General features: G+C 60.8%; 1 protein-coding gene across 4 annotated transcripts; it reads left to right on the top strand.

Moving 5' to 3' along the window:
* Positions 1-27,890, top strand: MAST3 (microtubule associated serine/threonine kinase 3). Of its 4 annotated transcripts, XM_074808407.1 has the most exons (28): positions 1-66; positions 3,060-3,091; positions 13,176-13,264; positions 13,510-13,582; positions 13,765-13,785; positions 14,858-14,936; positions 15,600-15,757; positions 17,466-17,541; positions 18,002-18,211; positions 18,293-18,394; positions 19,001-19,133; positions 19,642-19,709; positions 20,102-20,187; positions 20,314-20,522; positions 20,852-20,990; positions 21,222-21,354; positions 21,465-21,630; positions 21,910-22,011; positions 22,287-22,409; positions 22,737-22,846; positions 22,985-23,130; positions 23,349-23,581; positions 23,692-23,892; positions 23,976-24,202; positions 24,309-24,431; positions 24,562-24,698; positions 24,905-25,086; positions 25,199-27,890. In XM_074808407.1, exons 1-28 carry the CDS (start codon positions 28-30, stop codon positions 26,242-26,244), a joined length of 4,443 nt encoding a protein of 1,480 aa, XP_074664508.1. In that variant the 5' UTR covers positions 1-27; the 3' UTR covers positions 26,245-27,890. The 4 variants fall into 4 exon arrangements, with proteins under 4 accessions (XP_074664508.1, XP_074664510.1, XP_074664507.1 ...); XM_074808409.1 differs by lacking the exons at positions 1-66; positions 3,060-3,091 and adding an exon at positions 4,235-4,284; XM_074808406.1 differs by lacking the exons at positions 1-66; positions 3,060-3,091 and adding an exon at positions 6,826-7,013.

Genomic DNA, 27,890 nt, shown 5'->3' with positions numbered 1-27,890 from the left:
GCGGGAGGCGGCGGCGGGCGCGGCGGGATGGACGAGCCCAGCATCCTGCGGCGCCGGGGCCTCCAGGTGAGCACCGGGCACCGGGGCAGCGGCGGGAGGGAGCCGGGGGGGCAACCCAGCCATGGTGAACCGGGAGTGAGGTGGGTGCTGTGGGTGCTGCGGGGGTGGGGAGGGTGCTGGGAGTGAGAGGTGGGTGCGTGTAGGGTGCTGGGAGTGAGAGGTGGGTGCTCTGGGTGCGTGTGAGCTGGGTGCTGCGTGTGCAAGAGGTGGGTGCAGTGGGTGAGAAGTGGGTGCTCCGAGTGCGTGTGCGAGAAGTGGGTGCTGCGTGTAGGAGTTGGGTGCTCTGGGTGGGTGTGGGCAAGAGGTGGGTGCTGCGGGCGAGAGGTGGGTGCTCAGGGTGGGTGCTCTGGGCGAGAGGGGGGTGCTGCGTGTGCAAGAGGTGGGTGCTGCAGGTGAGAGGTGGGTGCTCTGTGTGTGTGTGTGTGTGTGTGTGTGCAAGAAGTGGGTGCTGCGTCTGAGGTGGGTGCTCTGGGCGCGTGTGTGCATGGGAGGTGGGTGCTGTGTGTGCAAGAGGTGGGGGCTGCGTGTGAGCAGCGTGTGATGGGGAAGGACAGGACCTGAGCACCCAGTGCCCGGAGCAGGGCAGGGTACAAGTCCCAGCCATGCCGTGGGGTGCTGCAGAGGGGGGCACCCACCTCTGCAGGGACTGGGGGCTCCCGTGGGAGCACCGTGGTCCCCCCAGCCCAGCTCTGTGCCAAACCACTGTGCCAGCACCGATTTGCCCCCCCCGAGCAGCCACCCCCTCCATCACCCCGTGTTCCTGCTCCCGCCAGGCCGAGGGGCACCCATCCTCCCCACAGGACCCCCAGCACCCACAGCTGTGCTTGGAGGGGTGCTGACCACAGCCCCCGGGGCGCAGAGCTGAGCGCTGAACCCCATTTTCCGGGTGACTTCACGCCTCCGTCCCCACCTGCAGAACGGAGCCGCAGTAACCGGGGGGCCCAGAGCTGTCTGGACGGGTGGAGGGTGGCACGGTGCTGCCTTCATCTGAGCTGGCAGCTCCGCGGGGCCCAGCACCCCCACCCGGGAAGGAGCCCTGCGTGGGAGCCGCCTCCCCATGGATGCGGGCGAACAGAGCCACGGCCGTGGGCTTCGGGGCTTGTGGCCGTGGGTGTCATTCCTGGCAATCCCTGGGGAGAGCAGAGCCCCGGGGCCCTGGCTGTGTGCCCACATCCCCGCGGCAGGAGGGGTGGGAGGGGGCTCCCGCCATGGAGCTGATCCCAAAGCTCTGGGTGGCGATGACATCCCCGATATTGTCCCCAAAGCCATCCCCAACGCCATCCCCGCAGGGATCAGCTGATGGTTAATCCTGACTCCCACCAGCACCTGCTGATGGGAGACACACTGTGCTGGATGGGCACATCGAGCACCCCGTGGGTGCTGGCCCTGTGGAGTTGCCCCACGCGGGTCCCCAGGGCCCTTGGGGGATGCTCTGGCTGTCCCCAGCGGTGTTCTGGATGTCCTGGGGGTGCTCTGGCTGTCCCCAAGGGATGCTCTGGCTGTCCCCGGGGATGCTCTGGCTGTCCCTGGGGATGCAGCGTGGCCAGAGAGCCCCCGGCAATGAGGGGTGTTGGGTGCCACAGGACCACTCTGCACCCTTGCACCCACAGGTGGGTGGGGAGGCTGTGCTGTGGGGTGGGGGTGTGGGGGACAACGGTCTCTGTCCTCTGTCCCACTGTCACTTGGCTGAGACCTAAAACCCTCGGTGTGACCCTCTCTCGTTGTCTGCTCAGGGCTGGTGGCCGGCGGCACGGCCCCGGCTGTGGGTGCGGATCCGGGCTGGGTGATGGCAGGGCTGGGTGAGGGTGCTGGGGGGCTCCTGCTCCACGCAGGGACCCTGCACCCCCTTCCCCAGCCCAGGCCTGGGGTCACCCAGTGCTGCTGGGTGCGCTGGGACACCCACACCCACCCCGATCACCCACCTCCTGCACCCACACCCGCCCCCCCAGCACCCACGCTACCCTGGGGGCAGACACACACCCGTGGGCCCCGGGGCTGCCGAGTCCCTGTGCGCCCAGGCATGATGTCACCCGTTGCCATGGCAATGCTGCTGCATCACTGCGTTGCAGCGCACCCCAAACTCGGGGATTTCCGCAGGGGCTGCGTGGCGTGGGCAGCGGGACGGGGCGTGGGCACCCCGGGGGGGGGTGTGGGGTGCCATGGGTGCTGCCGTCTGTCCCCGCAGGGGTGGCAGCAGCCCCCACCCGTGGGGAGCTCCCTGCCCGTGTCAGGATTGTGGTTAAGCTGCTTAGGGGTACGGGGCCAGCGCGCACCAGCGGTGGGCACATGGTAGCCAGCATCTCACAGCGTGCCAGGGCACGCACTGGCCCGCTCACACCGTGCCCCTCGCAGTGTGCCACCAGGACCTGTGTCACCCCCCGTGGCGTGCCCGGTGACACTGGGCCCGTGCTGGAGCCAGCCCGGTGCCTGCCACAGCGGGAGGATGGCGTGGGCCAGCGTTCCTGCCTGCACAGTTGCCCTTTGCCCTGTTGCACCACCTGCGAGCAAACAGCTCTTGCAAGAAATATTCCCAGCGGCTGGAAAAATAAACACTGCGGGGGCTGCCAGCTGCTGCCCGCGCCCGGGGTCAGGGGGACGGGGTAGGGGACAGGGCGCAGCCACCACCCCAGGGCCACGCTCCGGCCAGGTGTCTGGGTGCTGCTCCCGCTACGCCACCCTCGTGGCCTCGCTCCCAGGGCCTGGCCACGGGGCCACCAGCCCTGGGGACTTTGGGAGGGGATGTCCCCTTGCACTGCCCCTGGGCGGGTGATTTGGCACCCTCACCCCGCGTGGCAGAGCCAGGGCACCCTGGGCACGGTGAGCGGGGGGCCCAATCCTGCGGTGACAGCCCTGCTGCTGGGGTGCAGCTGGGGGCGGTGGGGATGCTGCCGGGTGCGTGGACGTGGCTGGCAGGAGGTGGGGGGCCGGTGGGTGGGCACCCCACAGTTCCCGGGCACCCCACAACACTCTGACCCTGATTCTCACTTTTCTCGTTGCAGAAGGAGCTGAGCCTGCCGCGCAGAGGGAGAGCGTAAGTCCCCGAGCTGGGCCACCCCAGGGCGCGGGACAGGGTGTCACCGGGAGGGACAAGTGGGGGGACATGGGTGCTGGCACCGTGGGGGCAGCGGGGATGGGTGTTAGATGGCGCCGGGGCTTGTTGGGCCCAAATCCGGGGTGACATCGCTATGTCCTCCGATACTGGAGGGACCTGACTGAGCGTGTGTTGGGGTGTACTGGGATATACTGGGGTGTGCTGTGTCCTGCTGCAGGTGTACTGGGGTGTGTTGGGATGCGTTGGGGTGTTCTAAGCAGTATTGGGGTGTACTGGGATGTACTGGGGTGTGCTGTGTCCTGCTGCAGGTGTACTGGGGTGTGTTGGGATGTGTTGGGGTGTTCTAAGCAGTATTGGGGTGTACTGGGATGTACTGGGGTGCACTGTGCTCTGCTGCAGGTGTACTGGGGTGTGTTGGGATGTGTTGGGGTGTTCTAAGCAGTATTGGGGTGTACTGGGATGTACTGGGGTGCACTGTGCTCTGCTGCAGGTGTACTGGGGTGTGTTGGGATGTGTTGGGGTGTTCTAAGCGGTATTGGGGTGTACTGGGATGTGGTAGGAGGCTGTTGCGAAGCTGCACTGGTTTGCGTTCTGGGGTGTGTTGGGGTGTACTGGGGCTGTTCTGGGGTGTTTTGGGGTGTCACAGAGGTGATGACACAGGGGGTCTTGGTGCTGGGCTGGGGCTGTCAGGGGGTCACGGGGCTGTACTGGGGGGACACCGGAGGGATGCTGGGGCCGTGCTGGAGCTGTGTTAGAGATGCACTGGGGGGGCACTGGGGCTGTGTTTGGGATGTACTGGGGCTGTACTGGGGCTGTACTGGGGCTGTGCTGGGGCTGTGCTGGGGCTGTGCTGGGTGTCTTAACATCCGGGGAACGGTACGGATCGGGGCTGCCGCTGGACCGGGCCGGGCTGAGTCGGGTGCGCCGGGGGCTCTGTGCCGAGCCGAGCCGAGCCGAGCCGAGCCCAGCCGAGCCGAGCCCAGCCGAGCCTAGCCCAGCCGTGCCGCAGGGGCGGGCCCGGGCCCGGCGGGCCGAGCAGGGAGCCCCGGCGGGGCCGCCGCTGCCGCCCGCCCGCGGGAGCCGCCCAGCGCGGGGGCAGCCGGTGCGGCGGCGGCGGGCAGCGGCATGAAGTCGCGGCGGGACCGGCTGAAGATCCCCTCGCTGACCTTGGAGTGAGTCGGGACCGGGGCGGGGCGCACCGGTACCGGCCCCGGGGGCGGGCGGGCGGCGGGGCCCTGGGGCATCCCCGTCCCGGAGCATCCCCGTCCCCGCTCCATCCCCATCCCGCTGTGTCCCCACCCCCGGACCGCAGGTCCCAGCCCTTCCTCCTACATCCACACCCCCGGTGACCCCCCCGGTGACTCCCCCCCACCTTCCCCGGCAGCACCAGCCCACCCGGTGTTTCCCCCCCCCGCAGCCCTAGACCCCGCTGCTCCCCCTCCAGCTCTCCCCTCCCTCCGTGTCTGACCCCCCCCAAGCTCTTGGCCCCTGCCCCCCCCCGGACCCCCCAGCACCCACCGACACCTCTTGCCTTGCAGTTTGTCTCCGAGCAGCCAGAGCCCGACGCTGCTGAGCCCCTGCAGCCCCTGCAGCCCCTGCAGCCCCTTACTAACCCTGCACCCCTGGAGGTAAGACCCCCCCAAACCCCTCCCCGGGGCACCGCAGCCACCAGCTCCGCAGAAGCAGAGGGGGAAGAAATAGAGATGGGGGCTGCAAGGTGGGTCCCCCCCACCAGGGATGCCCGGGGGGGACCCTGAAAGCTCTGGCTTCTGCAGGGCACGTGGGGTGACATGGCTGGGGCCACCCCCAGCCCCACGCCCCCCAAAAGCGGCCTGGCCATCCCAGTGGGCTCCATCTCTGCTACGGACTGGTCCATTTTGGGGAGCCCGGATGGAAACACCATCATTGGTGGGTCAAGCTCAGGCTCCGAGAATCCTTTTTTTGAGGGGGGGGGGGTCACCTCAAAATCGGACCAGGGCAGGGTGCCACGATGGGTGCAGGGTGGGAGTGGGGATGGCGCCTTCACCCCACCCAGGAAACCTCCCTCGCCACCTTTTCTGCTCCGCCGTGGGGGAAAGGGAGCGGGGGCTGCTCTGGGGGGATGGGTGCCCCCCCACCCAAAATGCCACAAACCCCTTGCGGTGCCCCGCCGGGTGCTGCCATCGCGGAGGCGGGTGGCCAGATCCTGTGGCATATGCCGGCTGCGCTCTGCCCCCGGGGACAAGGTGCAGCGGGTGACGTCCCGGCCATGTGGCACCCACAGGGCAGAGCTGCGGCCTGCCCAGCACCCATGGGTGACGCCGGGTGCCTCCATCCGTCTGCCAGGGAGAGCGGCTGGCACCAGCCGAGAGGGAACCGGCGGGGAGCTCTGCTGCTGCTCAGCAACAGGCAGAGCCATTTGTTGCAGGCAGGAGCCAGGGTGCTGCCTGCGCTCTGCCTGCACGCGGAGGTCCCTGCCTGCTGCACTAGCCCTGGCTGGCCACCCCTTGCCCGCAATGACTCCGGCATGGGGAAAAACAAGCACGGCTCTGCCGTTGCTCAGCCGAGGCCTTGGGGAGGGTGTTTTTTGGGATGCTCACGGTGGGGATGGGGATGAGCAGTCTGGCAGCACCCTTGGGTGCCTCCACGCGCTGGTGTCTCGCGGCTGCTGGGCAGGAGGCGAGGGGAAGCCGGTGCTGCCAGGCTCGGTGCTGCCAGGCTCGGTGTTGCCCATCCACCATGCCGAAATCCTGCCCAAAACCCACCGGCGTTGAGATTTGTGGCCATGGCACTGGCTGGTTGCCACCGGGCAAGTGTGGCGATGCCACCCCACACAGCTCAGGAGGCTGCCCCGGCCCCGGCGTGTCGCCGCGTGGGGTTTGGTCACCGGCACGGAGGAGGGTGGGTGTCACTGGGGCTTTGCTCGGGATTAACCGTGAAATCCGGCGTGGGAGGGAGGCTGTGGGGTGGCGGGGTGCTTGATGGGCGAGTCCCCTCCGAGCACGTTGTCCCCCCGAGGGAGACTCAGGCTTTGGGGCGGCCCCCGCTGACTTGAGGGAGGGGATTTGTGCCCCTCAAATGCATCAGCAGTGGATGCTGCATCTCCATGGTAACCCTGACCCCATTTTGGGGTGCTGCCCCGTCTCTATGGCAATCTTGAACCCCATTTTGGGGTGCTGCCCTGTCTCTATGGTAACTCCAAGCCTCCATTTTGGGGTGATGTCCCATCTTTATAGTAACCCTGACCCCATTTTGGGGTGCTGCCCCATCTCTGCAGCAACCTTGACCCCATTTTGGGGTGATGCCCCATCTCTATGGCAACCCTGAACCCCTTTTGGGGTGATGCCCTGTCTCTGTGTTAACCCTGACCCCATTTTGGGGCGCTGCCTCGTCTCTATGGTAACCCCAAGCCCCCATTTTGGGGTGATGCCCCATCTCTATGGTAACCCTCCCTCAATTCTGGGGTGATGCCCCCTCTCTAGTTAACCCAGACCCCGGTTTTGGGGTGCTGCCCCATGTCGATGGTAACCCCGACCCCATATCGGGGCGCTGCCACGTTTCTATGGTAACACACCCCCCTATTTCCCCCCCTCCGTCCCCTCCTTTTTGGGGGTGCTCCCCCCCCCCGTCTCCATGGAAACCCCGACCCCGTTTCGGGGCGCTGCCCGTCTCCATGGTAACCCCGCCGCCGCCGGGCGGGAAGGGGCGGGCGGCGGGAGCCCGGCCCGGCCCCGGTCCCAGCCCCCGCCGCGGTCCCGGCGCCGCGCGCCCCCGGTGGCGCCGCTCGGCCGTACCGGTGGATGCGGCCGGGCCCCGGGGGCACCGAACCGCCCGCCATGTCGGACCCCAGCTGCTGGGGAGCCGCCCCCCCCGGTTACCGGGGCCAGCGGGCCGCCGGCGCCCTGCTCCAGCGCTCCAAGAGGTACCGGGCGGCGGGGGGGGGGCAGGCGGGGGAGGGGCCCAACCGGGGTGTATGAGCTGGGGGGCTTTGCACCGAGGTGCGTTGTTTTGGGGGGGGTCTATGCACCGGAATGCGGGGGGGGGTGTGTGGATACGACAATGTGTGTCATGGTTTGGGAGGGGGGGTGTGCACCAGGGGGGCACATGGGGGTTTGGGGGGGTCTTTGCACCAAGGGGTGCACCCTGAGGTGAATGGTTTGGGGGGGGGGTCTGGGCACTGGGGGGGTGCACACCGAGGTGTGTGGTTTGAGGGGGGCCTGTGCACCGTAGGTGCATCTTTTTGGGGGGTGCTGTGAACTGAGGGTGCATCCTTAGAGCCCTGAGGTTGCCGGGGTGGGGGGGACTGTGCATCGGGGGGTGCCTTGTTGGGACCCCAGTGCCATGGGGGGGGGTGTTCAGTGTTTAGGATCCCGGGGCATTAGGGGATGCACGTTTTGGGGTGCTGTGCGCCAATCCTGGGGGGGATGTGGGCTCTTTGCAGAGGTGCATGTGTGGGAGGGGGTCCTTGCATGCACAAAGGAGGAAATTACCCCTGTGAGCCCCCGCGCCGAGGTGGGCACCGCGCTGATGGGACGTGTCCCATGCGGTGACGTGTCCTGAGCCACGGTGGGGGTCCCCAGGGTGCCGGGGGGGGGGGCTGGGAAGAGGCCAGTCCCTTGGAGCCATCCATGGGCAGGGCTGCAGGGGCGCAAAGCGGGGGGCAAAGACCTCACACACCCTTCAGCAGTGGGGCTGGGGCAGCGCTGGGGGCTGCTGCATAAACGGGGTGCAAGGGGGGGGCTACCCCAGGTCTCCAGCTGCAACGCCAGGCTTGACCCAGGCAGGTAGGTGGGACGTGTCCCCAAAGAGGGGGACAAGCAGCGCTGCCGGCCCCGGGAGAGGTGCAGTGAGCACCCACTGAGCCCCCCCAGGTGTGGGTGGTGGAGGCTGGCACCTCCATCCAGCAGATTTGGGGTGCTGTAGCCATCCCAGGCATCAAACCCTTCCACAGCTTTGTATAAAAAAGGTGGTTAAGACAGTGCGGAGGCAGAGGGGAGATATTCCCATTGTGAATGTCTTTTAATGTTACTGTGGGCTGGCACAAAGCAACACGGTTGCTTAGCAAATGAATCCATCCAGCACCGATCCCATCCCGGGAAGGCGCCCGCTTCACCTGGGCGGCGGAATTACTGCGGCCGGCGCGTGAGGACGGGCGAGGGGGACCCTTAATAAATAAGAAAAGGCGTTGGATGGGATTTTCCAACCTGGAGTGGCCGAACTGGGGGGGGCCCTGGGAGAGATGTGTAATTGGAGAGATGATCTAGGCAGTGATCCGTTTCCAGCTGAGCATGATGAGGCTGTAATTCTCATGAAGGGCAGAGGATTTGCTCCTCTCATTGGTATTCCTAGAATCCACGTCGAGAACCGGCCTGGCCTATTTTGCAGTGGGCAGAAAGCATATGACGTTATTTAGCGGGATTAAGAGGGCTGAGGGATCCTCATTTCCTGCGGGGGGATGCTGAGATGGTCGGCGCGGGGCAGGACAGCCGGTGGTTCGATGGCTGACGGGGCTCTTCTTCTCCGTGGATGCTGCCCGTGGCTGTTCACACCTCGCACACTGCAGAAAAACGTGCCAGCAGACGTAACAGGTACCATTTCCTACCCACTGACGGGAAACTGCAGCACAGGGACGTGCAGGGATGCGTCCCAGGGTGCGGGGCAGTTTCTTTAGGTTGTTTTCTTGCAGTGCGAAGAAATAAATAAGTCTGTACCCAACTCGTTACCCCGCGATTCCCTGCGAGGGTTTGGGATTTGGCTCTTGGGAGGTGCCCGGCGCGTTGCTCTGGGGCGGGTTAATAAGAGCATCCGCAGCGCCAGGCTTTCGGCTGGGGTGGGGCGAGGGGCCAGAGCGGCTCCCCAGAGCGATGCCGGGTGTCTGGTGGGGTTGTGAAGATGTGCTGGGGTTGTGCATGGCCTGGGCCAGGCAGCGTGTTGCGTTTTACCATCCAAACCCCCGTCCCCGGGCTCCCCCAGCCCAGGCTCCCCCAGCCCAGCCTCCATCCCCGGAGGCAGCCGAGTTCAGCGCCGTCACAACTCACGGAGGAGAAATGTCATGGAGAAACTCGGGATGTGGCTGCTTGGTTTGGCAGGTTTTGACATTAAACACAAACTTATCCCACTGGAAACTGATTTTTCCAGGATGTGGTGATCCACGGCACTTCCCCGAATCTCTCCTTCTGGGGAATATGGAGGAAAAATATTCTCTGCAGCCATGCAAAGAAGGGAGCCGGGAGCACTGACCCGTGTTCTTCATCACGCAGCCGAGAGCGGAGCCGCCCGCTTGCCCTTTGAGACGGCGCCCGCTGCCTTATCCCTTGGAAGGGTTATCAAGCCTGGAACAGGCTGCCCGGGGAAGGGGTTGAGTCACCCTCACAGCAGGGATTTAAAAGACGTGTAGACGTGGCGCTTAGGGACACAGTTTAGTGGTGAACTTGGCAGCGTGAGGTTTACAGTTGGACTCGGTCTTAAAGGTCTTTTCCAAGCTACATGATTCTGTGATTATCAGCCTGCCCCTGCCCTCGCACCCTGCGCCTGCTTTGCCCCAAACCACCGGCTTTCTGCGTCGCGTTCACCCGCCGGCGGTGCCCAGCGCCGGGCTGGCATCTGACACGCGATGTTCTACCACCCCGGGAAGTTTTAGGGGTCAGATCCTGCGGGAGAGGATTGGGATGCTGCAGCCCCCTCCGTGTGTTTCCCAGTGGTGGCCCTGCCTACGCTCGGGTGGTTTAGCGTGGCCGGTGTGGCACGGTGCTGACTCTTTGCCACCTGATGCCGCTCGCCCAGATCCTGGCGGAGCCATTTCCCAATTAGAGACATCAGCATTGTGCTGCGCAGCCAGATCCTGCCTTTCCCACAGCTCTGGGAAGCCGCCAGATTTTGCTGTCTCCTGCCTGCGGACACCCCGGCCACGCCGTGCCAAGGCTGGGTGCCGGTGTGGGTGCTGGCAGGCGGTGGGAGGTGCTGGTTCCTCCTCGCAAGCAGCCTCGGGGATGGGTGACACATTATTTTGCTCCAGGATTCGGGGTCACACCAGCTGTCACACACTTTCCACATCCTTTGAAATAAGTGCTGGATGGCAACGGCAGCGCCGAGGCCGCGGCTGCCTCAGCGTGAGCAGCACGGGAGATGCTGACGGCGATTTTCCACTCCATTTTTGGTACCAAATGTGCAATTAGGTGATGGCGGCAGAGAGGGAAACAAGCGCCAGCTCCTGCCTTCAGGGCTCGGCAGCTCGTCTGTACCCCGAGGCTGGTTTCTAGCCCGAGGTTTCCGTGCTGAGAAGGATGGGAACCAGCTGTAGATGATGCATCAGGAGAAGGGGGGTTAAAGTGGCGCAAGATGGTTGCGGAGCCGAGGGTGGAGCGCGCGGAAACAGGAAACGTCGGCCTCCCTCTGTGTCACCATTACTGGAACTTGCTACGTTAAAGGTTTGTTTTCACTTCCAAAATGAAGCCGAGCAAGCAGGGGCGAGCCCCTCGTCCCCGGGGATGTCCCCTCCTGCAAGACCCAGATGCCGTGCACCCCGCGGCGGGACCGAATGGCGAAGCAACGCCAAAGCTGGCTGCTCTCTGCAGCCCTCCTGGTTAATAAACCTCTGCGGGTGCCACTCCGGAGGGGCAGCGGGTTCGCTTGCAGGGCCTCGGTTTCCCATCCTGCGTGCGGAGCCGGCGGCAGCGAGAGGCTGTGGTTTGCTCTTGCTCCAGGGGTGGGTGCTGGGCTGTGAGTTTGCAGCTGTGGGTGCTGCAATTGGTGTTCCAGCCTGTGTTTAAGTAAGAGAAGCAAATGGAGGGGCTGGGCAGGGATGGGAGGGGGTGAATGGTTGACACGGCGGGGGGGAAGGTTTCTGCCTCCTCCGCCCCGGCCTGGGCATCACGGCTCAGCTCTGGCACTGAGCAGGAGGCTCCAAGCCCTCTGAAGCCACGGCAGCTCCGGGTGAGCTCAGGGTGGTCGGGGGTGAGTGTCCTGGGGGGCACCCAGGGACCCTCATCCTGGCTACAGGGAGGGTGCAGCCAGCAGAGAGGGTTTTGGGGGGGACCCCAAAGCAGCCTCCCTGGTCGCTGTCTTGGCCGAGACCTTCAGTCTCGAGCAGAAGAGTTGGGGGTTCTGGTTTTAGGGTGGGAGCAGGAGGAGTTCCTTGGGGGGGAGATGCCAGCGGGAGGTGATGGGGTGCTGGACGTCACATGTGGGGCTCTGACCACATGTCCAGGGCTCTGACCACATGTGCGGGGCTCTGACCACACGTGTGGAGCTCTGACCACGTGTCCAGGGCTCTGACCATGCATATGGAGCTCTGATCACGTGTCCAGGGCTCTGACCACATGTGCGGGGCTCTGACCACGCGTGTGGAGCTCTGACCATGTGTCCAGGGCTCTGGCCACGCATGTGGAGCTCTGACTGCATGTCCAAGCGCTCTGACCACGTGTACGGGGCTCTGATCACGCATGTGGAGCTCTGACCACGTGTCCAGGGCTCTGGCCATGTGTCTGGCGCTCTGGCCATGTGTGCAGAGCTCTGGTCCCATATCCAGGACTCTGGCCACATGTGCGGAGCTCTGACCCACTTGTGGAGCTCTGACCACACTTGTGGAGCTCTGACCACATGGCACCCGCGTTGGCCGTGCGTCGGTGTCGGGTACATCTGTCTGGAGGGACGGCATGTTGCAAAACGTCCTCCTTTGCACCCCGGATACCACATCTGCCGTTCACTTCTCATTTTGGGATCCGGGGAGAATCCCTTCGCTCCAGGCTCAGCCTCTTGATTTTGCAGGTGTATCTGGCTGCGGTGTGATGTTAAACAATGTCATTTAATTAGTGGCATCCATGTTGGTTCCCGTTCCCAGCCTGGCAAGGAAATTCAACGTCGCCTTTGCAGAATTTGCAGCCTGAGGAAGTGCAGACAGAGGAAGGGGAAGGTTGTCCTCATGCTTGAACTTCTGCTCTGTGCTGTGGCTGTCTGCAGTTTCCTCTTGGCAGAGTGAAAGAGAACTTAGATGAGCTGATCATATTTTAAACAGGGTTGAAATGGGCTGCGTATGGTGGCAGTGGGGCTGCAGCATCCCTGCTGGGCCTGCTGTCGAGGCTGGGCCATACTTGCAAGGTAGCCTTGGGCTCGGGGCTTGGAGAAGGGCTGAAAGGAGAGGAAAAAGGAAATTCCTGCAAGAAGGATTGAAATCTTGTGAGTTGGGAGGGTGGAAATGGAGATGGTGATATGGAGACCTGACACTTGTGGACGTGGCCTTCCAGTTGTTTCAGAGAAGCTCTGCAGGATGCTGGGATGTGGCACCAGGATGGGAGTTTTGGGGTGTCTGGAGTGTCGAGGTGCCAGCACCGCCAGCATGGACCTGCGCGTGGTGCTGCTTTTCACCCGGCGCCAGCACACGTGGCTTCCCCCTGCTGCCCGCCGGGGCGCGGTCGAGCCGGGCCTCTGCCGCGGCATCGCAAACGCCCAGCGGCGCCGCAAAGTCTCAGGGGGTCGGGGACCAACCGTCCTCCCCGCTTTTCAGTGGTGGAGTCCCCATCCCTGGAGGGGTTGAAGAGTGGGGTTGACCCAGTGCTGAGGGATCTGGTGGAGTTGGGAACGGTCAGGGTGAGGTTCATGGTTGGACTGGAGGAGCTTCAAGGGCTTTTCCAACCCAGATGATTCTGGGATTCTGTGACGTGGGGACCACCAAGTGTAGGGAGGTTTATAGGAACTGGGGGGAGCATCTTCCACACGATGGAGCAGGTCAGGTTGTGGCCGCTTGGCATTTCCATCACTTCCTCCTTTTACATCCCTTTTTCTGTTCCTGCCCTCAGCCCGTTGCCCAAGGGGCTGCCTGCCTCTGCCCTCCCTAGCGAGCCAAAACCAGGAGTGGGACCTCGATGAGACAGTTTGTTGTTAAAAATAACCCCGTCGGTACGTCTTCAGCAGTCTTGAACCGGGGACAGATCTTCCCTGTGGCAGGAGATCCATAATCGATGGGGTGACAGCACCCGTGTCCCCTGGCGCAGGGCATCATGCTCAAGCGGACCCATGTGTGCTCAAGCCCATCCAGCCCCGTCTCTCTTTCACTTCCCCAAATTAATTCCCTCTTTTTCTTCCCTAGTTGCCGAAGCAGCAATAGGAAGAGCTTAGTGGTGGGCACCCCCTCTCCAACCCTCTCACGACCTCTCTCCCCGCTCTCCGTGCCAACAGGTAAGGGATATCCCAGGGGATGGGTAGAGAATCTCCCAAAATTACCTGAATGTTTTGGAGGGGCAGTGGGGGACCCTTCTGCTTCTGCAGCACCTTGTTAGCAGCAGCAGGCTGGCTCCTGGCCACGGGTGCCTTTTCCAGGAGGGAATAGCTTGGGAAACGATTTACCCCCTTTCCCCTGAAGGAACAGCCGGCGGCACCCTGGGGTGGGTACCAGGGTGACTTTTCCCCCTTTCTCCCCACAGCCGGGAGCAGCCCCTTGGACAGCCCACGCAACTTCTCCGCCAGCACCTCCATCAACTTCCCCTTCGCTCGCAGGTGAGCTCCCAGCCTCCCTCCCAGACCATTAATATTCATTAATAATTATAATTCACCACCTGGGACTGTTCTGTTGATCTCAAGTGATTTGTTTTGATTTTTTTTTTTTTGGCTTTTTTTCTCCCTGATTTTTGGTCTGGTGTTGTCTGCTCTGCCATGACCGGTGCCTCCCACCACCCCAGCCATGCTCCTCGGACTGACAGGTGAGTAGGGGGACGGGCTGGGGCTGCGTTCCAGGGAGATGTCTGCTCCGCATCGGCACGGCCCTTCTTTGTGTGCATCCCTGGGCGGGAGATTTTGCTCTGGGACCGGGTTCCCTGCAGCTCCGGGAGCACAAATATCCCTGTTCCCACCCCACTGTCCCCAGCCACAAGCTCAGCCCCAGCTCAGGCCCGCTCCAGGCGCTCCCGACGGATGCTCAGCAGATGTCTGGGGATGGATGCTCGGCTGAGTCCCCACGGAGACACACCTCGCTGCATCCCCTCCCCAGCCCGCACTGCTCAAGACGCAAAATCCTGTTTAACTAATTAATTAATTGCACACATGGGGGCGGACGGCTGATTTAAAACCATTGATCATCACATGGAAAAAAGCTGGAGGCTTTCGGATGGTTTTCACGCTTGTGACAGAATGAAAACCCAAACTGCGGGGCCGGGGCTTTGTGAGTCTGCCGGCAGCGAGGGCACGCGGCGGTGCTGGGTCCGGCACCCTGCCAGTTCCCACCGTCCTTGGCCCCGCACGGGAAACGGCGGCGGGAGGTGAAGGGCCTCATCTTGACGTGGACATTGCCCCATCCATTAGAAACGTCTCCAAGAGGAAGCATTCGCCTACGTATGAGCAGTTGCCTTCCTGTTTATAACCGGGCTCTGCGCCGCGGCGCCTGTTGTCTCAGGATGGGTCTTTAAGAATCTCAATTTCTCACAGAACAAAGTCTCAGAAGGCTGAATTTTGCTCTAATCAGATTCTCACAGGGTTGGGGTTTTTTTCCCATCTGAAACGGATTCACCACCCAACCAAGCCCCAGCGCAGTCCCTTCGTGGGGACCCTGCTTGCTGTCACTGTGCCCTGCACACCAGGGTTGCAGAACAGCCCACCTCACCTGCAAATGCCTCTCATCTCACCCAATTTCAGTCCTCTCTGAAAAGAGGTTTCAGGGCTTTATTATTCAAGCCAAACCTGCATCCTCTTCCCCATCCTTATCATTCTGACATTATTTATTTGCATTTAGATGTTGGGTTTTTTGCCCATATGTGATCGGCATGTTTGCACTCGCAGGGCTGATGGCAGAAGGTGGTCACTGGCTTCGCTACCCTCCTCTGGCTATGGGACCAACACGCCCAGCTCCACTGTTTCGGTAACGTTTGCTTTCTCATGGCAGCAGGCGAGGAGAACCCAAAATCCTTGATTTTTGGTGAAACGCCTCCTGAGCCCTGCAGCGTCAGTTCCTAGGCAGCCCCTCCATTCCCAGAGGACCGTGTGCTTTAACTGCATCGTGCTTTCCAAATGTGCTTTTAAGAAAGCTGTAGAGCTCGGCTAATGGCTTACAGCATCCCTGGGCGTTACAGCATCCCCGGGCGTTACAGCATCCCCGAGCGTTACAGCATCCCTGAGCGTTACAGCATCCCTGGGCGTTACAGCATCCCCGGGCGTTACAGCATCCCTGGGCATTACAGCATCCCTGAGCATTACAGCATCCCCGAGCGTTACAGCATCCCTGCGTGTCGCGGGCAGGAGCCACCCGGGATGCTGCGGGTACAAGGGAAGGGGCTCAGTGGAGCTGGATTGAGTGGGAGAGCAGGGGAGGGTTTGGGGTGGGAATGGCCAGCGCAGCCCTCCCCGGGCTGGCCTTGCTGTCTGTATTTCATGTTTCTGAGTGTAGAGTGTGCTGCCCATCAATGTTTTCAGCCTCCTAAGAGGCTCTGAGGAATATTTTCCTCATGGGCTTCCTGGTTTCCACCCCGCTGCCCAGAAGCATGGAGCCATCTCCTGATCCCCTGCGTCTCTCTTTTCTTTCCAGTCGTCTTCGTCCTCCCAGGAGCGCCTGCACCAGCTGCCGTACCAGCCCACCCCCGATGAGCTGCATTTCCTTTCTAAGCATTTCCGCAGTACGGAGAGCGTCACGGACGAGGAGGGGCGGCACTCGCCCTGCCTGCGCCCACGATCCAGGAGCCTCAGGTATGGCACCCGCTGTGGGGAGCACCCACAGCGTTGCCGGGATGATGCGCCGCGTGCCGGCACGTCCAGCGCATCCTCTGCCCTCTCGTGAGCTGTTCCTGGGATGTTCTGGTCCTGCTGAGCCCATCCCGAGGTGTTGACCCCAATATGGGGACAACATGTAGGGGAGCAGAGAAGTTATGGCCTGAGGTTGTAGATGCCCCATCCCTGGAAACATTCAAGGTCAGGCTGGACGGGGCTCTCAGCAACCTGATCTAGAGGAAGATGTCCCTGCTCATGGCAGGGGGGGTTGGACTAGATGACCTTTACAGGTCCCTTCCAACCCAAACCATTCCATGAGTCTAAGATTTGATGATCCTAAGCTCCATGATTTTGGACGTTAGGGTTGGTTCTCAGCATCTTCTCGGCTGTTGGGATGCGGCGTTGCTCTCCTGGCAGCAGATGACACCTGAGAGCGAGTTTTCCTGGGGCTGAAGCTGGAGAAAGTGGGATTTGTTCCAAAATAGTTGGTTTGCAGCTTCTTGCTCAATTGTCTCAAAGGTTTTGGTGGAGAGAAGGGGCCGCCAAGCAGAAGGCCAAGTAGTGGCCGTCCTTGCAGGGCACAGCTGGGAGGCCACTGGCCTGACCTGCCATTAAAAGGTTAAAAATCACATTTCTGTGCTTGGATTGGGAAATATCACCTGTGTTTGCTGGGACTGAGCATCAGCCTGGCCTTTGCTTCTGCAAAAAATAAGGAGTGCAGGTGGACGGGCATTTGTGGGCTGGAGAAAGGAAAAATTAGAGACAGCATCAAGCCGGTGGCCGTAGCATCGTGTAAGCTGACCCTACGGACCTGCTGAGCTCCACGTTGCTGCTCCAAGACCGTGTCCTGCTCAAGGAGCTGGTCACGTTTCTGCTTGTCCAGCACCAGGAGCTTGTGCTTTTTACAGGGGATGTTTTGGTTAAATCCTCTTTTCCTACTGAAAAAGGTCCCGACCCTCTTTGTACCGGAGGCAGAGCCATAGCGCTGCATGTTGCCAGCTGAAATTTCGTTAAAGTCAGATTAATTATCTGGTAGGGTTTTGTAGGTGGCAAACTCTTCACCAAGGAGATGCCATCTCTGCGGTCGGCACGACAAAGGCTGAGCTGGGGCTGGGCTGGGGCTGGCAGTGAGCGGCTTGGGTCTGGTTTTAATCGCCTCATTTATTATACAGTGGTTAATGAGTTGCTGGCTGCTCCTGTGACTTGCTTTGCATAATGGGATCACCAGACAGGGGCCCGAGAGAGGCAATGTTGGGTGAGGGTAAGAGAGAAGCCTTGTTTAATGATGGTCCCTGCGTCCACCACGGGGTTGGGTTGAGTTATTTTTGCTGGCGAGCTGCAAAAAGGGCAACGATGGCGAGAAACTGTGGGATGCAGAGGAACGAAAGGGTGAGCTCGCTCCTCAAAGCCAGGTTGACCGATGCACCAAACTCTTAGCTCTGGATTTTCAAGTGACTTGAGTTTGGCGGACTCAAGTTGAGGACCCAGGGACCTCCAGATCCGCGCATGGTGGAGAGTTGCTGCTGGAAGTGCTGGCCCAAGGCTGATGGCTCCACTTGGATGGGCTTTAACCGCTTGGGATAGGGAGTTAGGAGGAGTGAACAAATTGCTCTCCAGGGTTAGTAGCTATTTGCATAGATGTAAATCACTTGGACCTCGTGGCACAACTGGTTTTCTCCCTCTGCAGCCCTGGGCGGACGAGTGGAACGTTTGATAATGAGGTTGTGATGATGAACCATGTCTACAAGGAGCGGTTCCCCAAGGTAACTGCTGGGACTGGGAAGGACGAGCACGTTCGTGCCTCCATGGCATCCTGACAGCATCTTCTCCAGAACAACCTCTTCTCCGTGCTGGAATATAGAATGCATGGGTAGATATACCAGGGGGTGTTGGAGGACACTGGAGACGTGGTCATGAATGGGGGAGGCAGGGACCTGTGGGTCTGTGTCATCAGACATACAGGCAGAGGTCACTAGAGACTTTGGTGGAGCTTCTCCAGCCTGCTGGAATCTGGGTCCCAAGGTGTGCATGTGGATATTGGAGCTGTGGGAGGTGGTAGCATGAGATCCTGGCAGGCCAAACCCAACGCAGGAGGTGGTCAAATGAGATCTGGCTGGCCAGACCCAACGCAGGAGGTGGTAGCATGAGATCTGGGCTGGCCAGACCCAACACATGGTGTGGGGGCATGTGTTCCTGGGCATCACCATCCATTCTGCCTTGCAGGCCACAGCCCAAATGGAAGAGCGTCTGCAGGACACCATCAGAAACTTCTCTCCAAGCAGCACTCTGCCACTGGCAGACGGGGTCCTGGGCTTCATCCACCACCAGATCATCGAGCTGGCCCGTGACTGCCTGGCAAAGTCCCAGGGAGCTCTCATCACCTCCCGCTACTTCATGGAGCTGCAGGAGAAACTCGAGAAGATGCTCCGAGATGTGAGTACAGGGCAGTTCACTGCCTGGTGCCATCTCCCGAGGCCACCGATAGACACCTGGCTTCTGTCTCCTCTCCCACAGGCTCAGGAGCGTTCAGAGAGTGAGGAGGTGAAGTTCATTGACCAACTGGTGAGGAAGCTGCTGATCATCATCTCCCGTCCTGCTCGCCTTCTGGAGTGCCTGGTAAGACATGGCAGCTCCTGATGTATCTTGTCTTTCATGAGGCTTTGCCTCCTCTCTGGGCAGGCGTGGACCATGAAAGACAAGGCATCTTCTCACCACCTTGCATGGTTCACCATGGGAATCGCTGTTCCTCACCATCCTGGCCAGGCTGTAGCAAGGAGCTAAGACTATTTCTAGCATTAAAGCCATTTCTCAGAGAGGAGAAGCTGCTTTGTCCTAGCGGAGTAGGGAGATGTGAACTTCTTTGTAAGTTTTCTCATCCATTTTTAGGTGTTTTTTTAGCTGTTGTGCTGAATTCCTAAAGCACTCGCCTTTGTGCTGTGGTTCCTGCAGCTGAAAGAAGGAGCCACGATGAAGCGTGCTGCTGGTGTGCTCTCCTTGATTTCTCCTCCAAGGCCAACTCATGGGGCCACATTTTTTTTCCATCAAGCCTTTACTTGGGGAATGATGCAGGAACAATGCTAGGAACAGGATTAGAGGGTTTAGCTTTCTTCTGCAAGCGTCCAGAGCCTGTCCCCAATTACAGGTGTCACCTGCAAGGCTTAGAGGAAAGGTTTAACTTTGTGAAGTCTTGTTCTTCAGCTGTGCCTGGTTTTCCCCATCCAGGAGTTTGACCCGGAGGAGTTTTACCATCTCCTGGAAGCTGCAGAAGGCCACGCCAAAGTTGGCCAGGGAATAAAGACCGATATTCCCCGATACATCATCAGCCAACTGGGGCTTGTCAAGGACCCGCTGGAGGGTAGGGAAGAGTTTGGATTGGTGGCCCTGAGGTCTGCAGTGGGATGTGGACTCACAGTTTGGCCATTGGCGAGTGTGAACAAGCACTGGGAGGTGGCAGGGGGACCAGCAGGGCTGAGTTGGTGTCATGAGGTGGGTCACAGCAGGACCAGGATGGTGCCCAAGTCTCCAGGCCAGCCCCACATCCCTCGTTATTGCTCCCAACACATTCAGCAAAGCAGCTTAAGCTCAAGAACACTTAATCCATAGGAAACCGCGGCCCTGGGGGGGGAACCATAATCCCCAAAGAACACGGGAATGACTATGGAAAAAAGAGAATTATATAAATGCTTAACCTCAGGTTGAACCTCTTAACGCCATGACCTGAATTTCTCCATATGATAACTCGAGCAAAGCGTGTGGCTAAATCCCCACCGGATCTCCGAGTTTAGAGGGCGAGTGGTTGGTGGGGGGTTGTTTTGGTGGGGGTTGAGCATGAAGAAGGTGAAAACCATCCCTGTCTTCTGCAGAAATGGTCCAGCTGGATCACTTTGACAGCGGGAACACCATCACACCGGAGAACGATGATGCCTGTGAGGTGAGTGTGGCCCTACCTGCGTCTCCCACCTGCTCCCTCCAGCTTCGTCCTGCCTCACCCCACACCGAAGCTCCTTGAAGCAGCCTCTCTGCTGTCTTAGGCTGGGAGACGTTAATTTGGGTTGTCCCCAAGGGTGACTGGTGTATTCAGGTGTAATATCTCACAGTCCTTCATCTGGCTTCTTGAGTGGATAGAGCTGAGTGAGCTCTTGATCTGCAGAGCATCTCGGTCTTCTGGTTTGGGGTTTGTGGCTGGAGAGGGCTCAGGGAGGGATGTCCTCTGGCAGCGAGGAGCATTTGGAGGTGATATCTGATGGTGCTCAGTGAATTCCTGCCTGCACTCAGAGCGCCGGCACACCAGTAAATGATAAAAACCTTCTGTGTCTTCTTCAGAGCCAGCCTTTGGCCACCGCTCCTCGGAGGAAGCCCTGTGAGGGAGACTTTGAGACCATCAAGCTGATCAGCAACGGGGCTTATGGGTGAGTTGGGAAGTTCCTAACACTTGTCTCTGTCTGTAAACATCTCCAAAGTCCTCCCTGTCCATGTGGTTGGTCCCGGTGGTTGGAGGACACGTCTTGAGGTCCAGCTGTTTCACTGTCTCCTAGGGCCGTGTACCTGGTGAGGCACAGGGAGACGCGGCAGCGCTTTGCCTTGAAGAAAATCAACAAGCAGAACCTCATCCTGAGGAACCAGATCCAGCAGGTCTTCGTGGAGAGGGACATCCTCACCTTTGCGGAGAACCCCTTCGTGGTCAGCATGTTCTGCTCCTTCGAGACGAAGCGACACCTCTGCATGGTGATGGAGTACGTGGAAGGTGAGGACAGGATTCGGGGCTGGATGGTGCATGAGGAGGGGAGGATATCAATGTCTGAGCATCGAGGGCACCACCCAGACATCTTCTGCCCTGCTTTGCTCCAGGGAGCAGGGGGAAGCACAAGGAGATGCTTTTGTGATCCTGAGTCTCATGTTGATGAAGGTGGTGGCCATGCTCACCTAGGAGGGCGTTTGTGCCCTGTGCCCAGGGATCAGTGCTGCTCTGAGGAGGGACAGGAGGGTCTGGCTGGGAGCCTGCTTGGCAGGAGAGGCAGCCTAGCTCTGCCTGCTGACCTCCCCGCCTTCTCTGAGCTCCCTGTGTCCCCGCAGGGGGGGATTGTGCCACGTTGCTGAAGAACATGGGCCCGCTGCCCGTCGACATGGCGAAGATGTACTTTGCTGAGACCGTTCTCGCACTGGAGTATCTCCACAACTACGGCATCGTCCACCGGGACCTCAAACCCGACAAGTGAGGATGTGGGTCAGGTCTGAGCAAGGATGAGGCTGGGTTCGGGTGGTGAAGGGAAAGGGACTGATCCAAACCAAGAGGGTAAGGCAAATGAGGTCATGGGTTTTGGTGCCCAAAGACCTGGTTCTGTGCTGTTGCACCAGGACCAGAGGTTGTGGGGTCCAGCTGGTCCTGCTCAGGTCTGCCCAGAAGCAAACAGCATCGTTGTGGGGTGTCCGTTTTCTCTTGCAGTTTGCTCATCACCTCCATGGGCCACATAAAGCTGACAGACTTCGGTCTGTCAAAGATCGGCTTGATGAACATGACCACGAACCTCTACGAAGGGCATATGGAGAAGGACACTCGGGAGTTCATGGACAAGCAGGTACGAGGTCTTGCTCCGTTTGGCCAATCTGCCATCACCAGGGACCAGGATCACCTCAGGACCTGTTGCAAAGGTCATTGCAGAGGTGTCAGCCACTGCTTCCCACGCAGGTGTGTGGCACTCCGGAGTACATCGCCCCAGAAGTCATCCTCATACAGGGCTACGGGAAGCCCGTTGACTGGTGGGCCATGGGCATCATCCTCTACGAGTTCCTGGTGGGCTGCGTCCCCTTCTTTGGAGACACCCCTGAGGAGCTCTTCGGGCAGGTCATCAGCGGTGAGTCTCGGTGGCAACTTTGCTCCTTGGTTCACCCTTCCTGGCAATCACGGCTCATCCTTAAGCCGTGGAGAGCTTCATTCCTTCACTTCATACTCAGTTGGATGGTGAGGAGGCTCCTCGAGCTTTGATTTCCCAGTTTGTGAGGATCTGCTGCAGCTCCTGAGGGACTTTTCTCTTGCCCAGAAGTGGCTTCTCCTTCAACCTTGCATCTTCGCAGCTCACACCGTGTCCAAACCCTTCCAGCTGCTCCGAACTCCTTTTCCTTTTTCCTTGCAGATGAAATTATGTGGCCAGAAGGAGACGAGGCTCTTCCCGCGGACGCCCAGGACCTGATCACGCGGTTGCTGAGGCAGTGTCCCCTCGAGCGCTTGGGCACCGGTACGCGTGACAGCCCCCACGCAAGCGCTCGGGGGGTGACCTGACACCCCAATTCAGATCAAGCTTGCCTGGTGCTGAAACCGAAGTGTGTCCTGCCGCGTTGAGGATGCTCGGAGGAGATCCCCTGCTCGGGGTTCACCCCGGGAAGGCAGCGCAGGGCTCTGGTCCCTCTTGTTTTAAGCCATTTGCTCTGCATGGAGGAGAGACCGTGCTGCCGTTCGGGAGCACCCCGGGGCCTGCCCCGTCCCCCTGACGTGGGTTTCTCTGCCTGGCAGGGGGTGCGCACGAGGTGAAGCACCATTCCTTCTTCCTCCACCTGGACTGGAACGGGTTGCTGCGGCAGAAGGCTGAGTTCATCCCCCAGCTGGAGTCGGAGGATGACACCAGCTACTTCGACAGTGAGGCCAAATCCATCCCCTTTCCCCCCCAACACCACCAACCCGTTATCCCGGCTGCCGGTTGGATGCTCCCACGGGAGATGAAAATCTCCTGGGTGAAGTTGGTCGCTTTACAACCAAAGTCACAAAACAGATGCAATCCTGTTTCCAGGCTGCTCAGCCTTACCTAAAGCCTTACTTTCTCACCCCAAAACTCTCCTGGGATTTGGGACCAGGCTGGCAGCCGCAGTACAGCTCCCCACGGGCGCAGGTCCCACCGCGGGCAGGCGGGACATGGTGTGTTGCAGGCAGGGTGACAGCCCTGCCTGCTCTGGCTCTTGCTTTCAGCTCGCTCAGAGAGGTACCGCCACTTGGATTCGGAGGATGAAGAGACCAACGACGAGGAATCATCCGTGGAGATCGGGCAGTTCTCTTCCTGCTCCCATCGCTTCAGCAAGGTGCTCCAATCCCTCCTCCAGCAGCCGAAACAACGGGCGCTGTGGCGGTTGTGCCAAGCTTCGGTGTCCTGGCTGACACTGGAGCACCTGGGGATGCCCAAATTTCTGCTCCTTGCTGATGGCTCGTCTCCTTCTCAGGTGTACAGCAGCTCCGAATTCCTGGCGGCTAACTCCAACCTCAGCCTCTCATCCTCCGACCGGAGTCACAGCGAGGACAAAGAGGAGCGATGGGACAGGCACTCGGGAGACGAGGACAGGAGCCGGCTGGCGGGCACAGAGCCCCGGTGCGTGCTGAGACGGGGGGTGCAACGCTGATGTGGGTTTGTGCCAGGACTGAGGGTTTGTGCCAGCACTGAGGGTTTGTGCCGGCATCAAGGTTTGTGCTGGCACCAAGGGTTTGCAGAGGTGTTGGTGGGACATGTCTGAGGGTGCTGCAGCGGGTCGGTGCCACCCCCCTCACCCCTCTGTGGTTGTCCCGAGCCCTCCTGCTCTCCCCACACAGGCTCCGCTCCTGGACGTCCTGCAGCTCCACGCCGTACACCTCCCGGCACGAGCGAAGCCGCAGCCCCGCCGCACTGCCCAGCACCTACAGCCTGGACACCATGCCCAAGTTTGCCTTCTCCTCGGAGGATGAAAGCCCTTGCGTGGCGTCCTCCAAGCCGGAGAGACCCAAATTTGTGCTGGGAGACCCTGACGCCGGGACTGGCGGCGCGGTGAAGCCGGCGGCGCTATCCGGTGCGTAGGCTGTGGGTGCCGGTGTGGATGCTCCGGGACCAGCCAGGCTCCTGCATGACATGGGGTGGCTTCTCCACGTCCCCAAATTCTCCCTCCTTCCCTCTGTGCAGCCGATCTCGTCAGCCTGAACCGCATCCGCCTCCGGAGCAACAGCACTGGCACCAAAAATTCGACTCCCCGGGGCCTGGAGCCGGGCGGGAGCCGTCGGCTGAGCAGCCAGAAGGATGTGCCAGACAGGCAGAGAGCCTCGCCGGGCAGCCGCGTCCCCAAATCCGCCTCCGTCTCAGCGCTCTCCCTCATCATCACATCAGGTCCGTGTGCCGCGCAGTTTATCCTGCCGGATGGCGGTTGCTGCGTGATTCTTCCGGGCTGAACCGGCTTCTCCTGCTTGCAGATGACTTCGGTGGCGGCGCCCTGATGAGCCCCATCTCCCCCCACTCCCTCTCGTCCAACCCCTCTTCCCGTGACTCCTCCCCAAGCCGAGACTCATCCCTCGCCATCGCCAGCCTGCGGCCCCCCATCATCATCCACAGCTCGGGCAAGAAGTACGGCTTCACCCTGCGAGCCATCCGCGTCTACATGGGGGACAGCGACGTCTATACCGTTCACCATATGGTCTGGGTACGTGTCGGGGAGGGACCGGTGGTGCCAGACGCTGCGTTTCCCGATGGGAAAACCCCAGGAGGAAACTCAGAGCCAAAGAAAATCTTGGATTTTTTGATTGCAGAGCGTGGAAGAGGGGAGCCCTGCGCAGGAAGCGGGGCTGAGAGCGGGCGATCTCATCACACACGTGAACGGCGAGTCAGTGCTGGGTTTAGTTCACCGGGACGTCGTGGAGCTGCTGTTGAAGGTGGGTGATCGGAGCCGCTCTGCTCGCCCAGCACCGGCCCATCAATCCAGCGGCTCCCCGGCATCTCTGAGGCGGGAGGCGGTTGCGATCTGGTGCTTGGGCTGCAGTGACTCATTTTCCACCCCCTCAGAGTGGGAATAAAGTGGCCCTGCGGACCACCGCCCTGGAGAACACCTCCATTAAAATCGGCCCCGCTCGGAAAAACAGCTCCAAGACGAGGATGGCGCGGAGGAGTAAGAAGAGCAGGAAAAGGGACAGCCAGGACAGGTGGGTACAACCCGGGCGGGATAAAATGGCTTTTGTCCTGCGGTGTCCTTGGAGCTGGGGGAAGATGCTCCAGCTCTGCCATCCGGGGGATCCAGTGGGGTCCTGCTGGCACCGGCTTGGCAGACTGGTGGCCACCAGCTTTAAGGAGAAGCTGAAGCTCTTCGTGTTGCCACCACCTTTGTCCTTGCCCCCCCCAACCCCCCCAGGAGAAAATCCCTTTTCAAGAAGATCTCCAAGCAGTCGTCGGTCCTGCACACCAGCCGCAGCTTCTCCTCCGGTCTCCATCACTCGCTGTCCTCCAGCGAGAGCCTCCCGGAGTCCCCCACGCACAGCCTGTCCCCGGGTCCCACGACACCCTGTCGCAGCCCCGCTCCCGACCTGCCCCCAGGTACCCCAACCCGCACCGGGGCCGGGGGTGGGGGGATATTTGCTCAGGCCACAGCAGGGGGATGCCGTGTCCCTCCATCCCTCGCGGTGACCTGTTTCTCTTTGTGCGGCAGATGCTGTGTCCCCGCAGAGCACCTCTCCCTCCTCCAGCACCCCGACGTCACCCGCCGGCCACGTGCGCCCCAGCTCCCTGCACGGGCTGGCCCCCAAACTGGGTGGGCAACGCTACAAAGTGGGACGTCGCAAATCCACCAGCAGCATCCCCCCCTCGCCCCTCGCCTGCACCCCTTCCTCCGCCCAGCGCCCACCTTCTCCCCAACGCTCCCCATCCCCGCTCCCCGGATACCCCAAAACCCCCCATTCCTTCCAGGGCAAGACCCTGTCCCCCCCCACCATCGTCCGGCAGAGCTCACGACCCCGCAGCGCCGACTGTCCCCGTTCCCCCCTCCTCAAACGCGTCCAGTCGGCTGAGAAAATCGTCACCATCCTGGCGGAGAAGAAAACCGGCGGCAGCCGCAAGCTGGGGCTGGAGATGCCTGCGATGGATGGGGAGGCCATCGGGGAGGGCGAAGCGCCGGCGTACCCCGGGGACCACGGTTATCACCCCGCCAGCTCCCGGCTAGGGGAGAGGCACGACCGGGACCAGGAGATGGTGGTCATGCGGCGCTTGAACCTCTCCGAGCGCCGGGACTCCTTCAAGAAACAAGAAGCGGTTCAAGAAGTGAGTTTCGATGAGCCGGAGCCGGCGCCGGCAAGCGAAGAGGGCGGCAAGAGCGAAGCCAGGCAGGGCGTAGCTCTCCAGGGGGGCGGCACGGCCGGCGTGGAGCCGAAGCCCAAGGCCAGCCCGGTCCCGCAAATCGCGGTGCAGGGCTCCGAGAGCGACGAGCAGGAGCCGGCGGCGGCCGAGTGGGAGTGCCAGGGCTCCTACCCCATCGGCAGCGCCGAGCGGCCGGACGCCAGCATCTCCTTGCCGTGGCAGGATGGATGCGAGCATCAGGACCGCGGCTCCCGGCAGCACCGGAACTGCGGGGAGAGAGCAACCAGCCACCGGCAACCACCGCGGGTGCCGCCGGTGCTGCCGGCACGGGGCCAGGAGCTGGGGGGTGCTCAGCTCCCAGCACCCCGGGGCAGCGCATGGAGCGGGGTCAAGCACCCCTGAGCCCCACGCCGGCACCCCGGGGATGGTTCAGGCTCCCCGCGGCATGCCATCGCCTCCCCAAAAAACCCGTCCTGCGTGGCACATCCATGAGAGAAACGTCCCCGGAGCCCTTTTGGACGGCGGCGCTGGCCGGGCTGGCTGCGCCCCGACACTTCGCCTCCCCCAAAGGCTTTTTGTACTCCCTGAAAGATGCTCATATTTTTATAGAGATGCAGGAGCTTTTCCGGTGGCGGCATTTCCCCGGCAGGGCCCCAACCTTTGTGTATAGAAAGGACTCGATGCAAATATTCGTTAATTAATTTATTACTTTTTATAAGCTAATTGGGCAGTGCAGGACCGTTGCAGGGTCCAACCTGGCCCCGGGGGGGGGGGTCCCAGGCTTTTTCATGCGTCTCCCAGCCCGATGACATGCTGTTTTCTTAACCTTGCAAAGACCCACTCGCTTTTCCCCACATTTTAACTTCAGTTTTAGCTGAAAACACCCCAAATCTTAAGAAACCTCAATCGGGGGATTAATTGTAATATTTAAAATTAAAAAAAAAAACAAACAAACCAACCCCACAGCAACATCCCCCAAACGCTGGCAGCCCAAGCTGGGATGCATGTGGGTGATTTTATATGCAGATGGTTCATCGTCGGATGATGCATATGGTTCATTTTATAAACGTCGAGCGGATGTAAAGCGCTTAATTTTTTTTTTATTTGGAGCCGTTTGGAGCCACCCAGCTCCACTGGCCCTTCCAGGCGGGAAAAGCAGAGACCCCCCCCCATGGGGTCAGCAATCAGATGCGAATATTAACAGGAATTTTAGGGTCAGGTTTTGCTCTTTGCCTTTCTTCTGCCACCACGTTCCACGGTGTTCGTCAGTAGGTGCGTAAAGACATCCGTAAAAAGCCAATTTTTTTTCTTTTTTTTAACCCAGCGTGTGCCTGTGCTGCTGCTTCTTCATTTGTAATTTGGAAATTTCACCCCCCCCCCTCTTTCCCCCCGTTGCTTTTTATCCAACAAACTACAGCTCAACCTGGCATTTCTCTCCCGTTTCTACTGTTTTCTAGGATAGAAACGTTTCCATTTGATAATGCATGTACCGGCTTCACCCCGCTCCGCTGCGGTTGCCGCCCCGGTGCTTTGAGCACCGTGCCGGTGATGGGGGGGGGGGGTCTGTCCCCGGTTCGCCGACCCCCCCCCCCGCCATTGGGCATCACCGTCGACGGGCACATTTCCTACCCCGAAGCGACCGGCGGATTTTTCGGCTGCGTGTTGGACTATTTTGTGCGTGTGCGGTTTGTGCCAGGCTCTGTATCCTGCTTCTGCCCCCCCCCCCGCCGTTAAACCGGTGCCGTTTAACCCCCCCCAAAACGGGCAGAGCCAGAGCTGCTCGACGTTTCCTTTGCTTCTTTCGCCGTCTCTATGAAGGTCTCGGGGAGGCAGCGGGGTTTGGGGGAGACACCGAGCACCCCTGCCCGCCAGCAGCGCGGGGAAGCGGGGCTCAGCCACGCACCGGGAGCGTGGAGAGGGCGGGAAAAGGAATTTTTTTTAATGGAAAATGTCTTAAAAGCCCGAGGGACCGTGTGTGCCTGCCCAGCGCTCGGCTCTGTTCTTACCTTCGGGAAGTTTTCGGATGTATTAAACTTGTTCCTCGCCAA

This window comes from Strix aluco, chromosome 29 (assembly GCF_031877795.1).
Source record: "Strix aluco isolate bStrAlu1 chromosome 29, bStrAlu1.hap1, whole genome shotgun sequence".
Classification (NCBI taxonomy): Eukaryota; Metazoa; Chordata; class Aves; order Strigiformes; family Strigidae; genus Strix; species Strix aluco.
The sequence above is the reverse complement of the archived record's forward strand: the minus strand, read 5'-3'. Positions and strand labels throughout refer to the sequence as shown.

Excerpts from the sequence above, each read along its gene's own strand:
- MAST3 (XM_074808406.1), top strand. The coding sequence starts at position 6,892 with ATGCGGCCGGGCCCCGGGGGCACCGAACCGCCCGCCATGTCGGACCCC. Across the intron at positions 7,014-13,175 it reads CTGCTCCAGCGCTCCAAGAG|TTGCCGAAGCAGCAATAGGA; the intron begins GTACCGGGCGGC and ends TTTCTTCCCTAG. Across the intron at positions 13,265-13,509 it reads CCCGCTCTCCGTGCCAACAG|CCGGGAGCAGCCCCTTGGAC; the intron begins GTAAGGGATATC and ends TTCTCCCCACAG.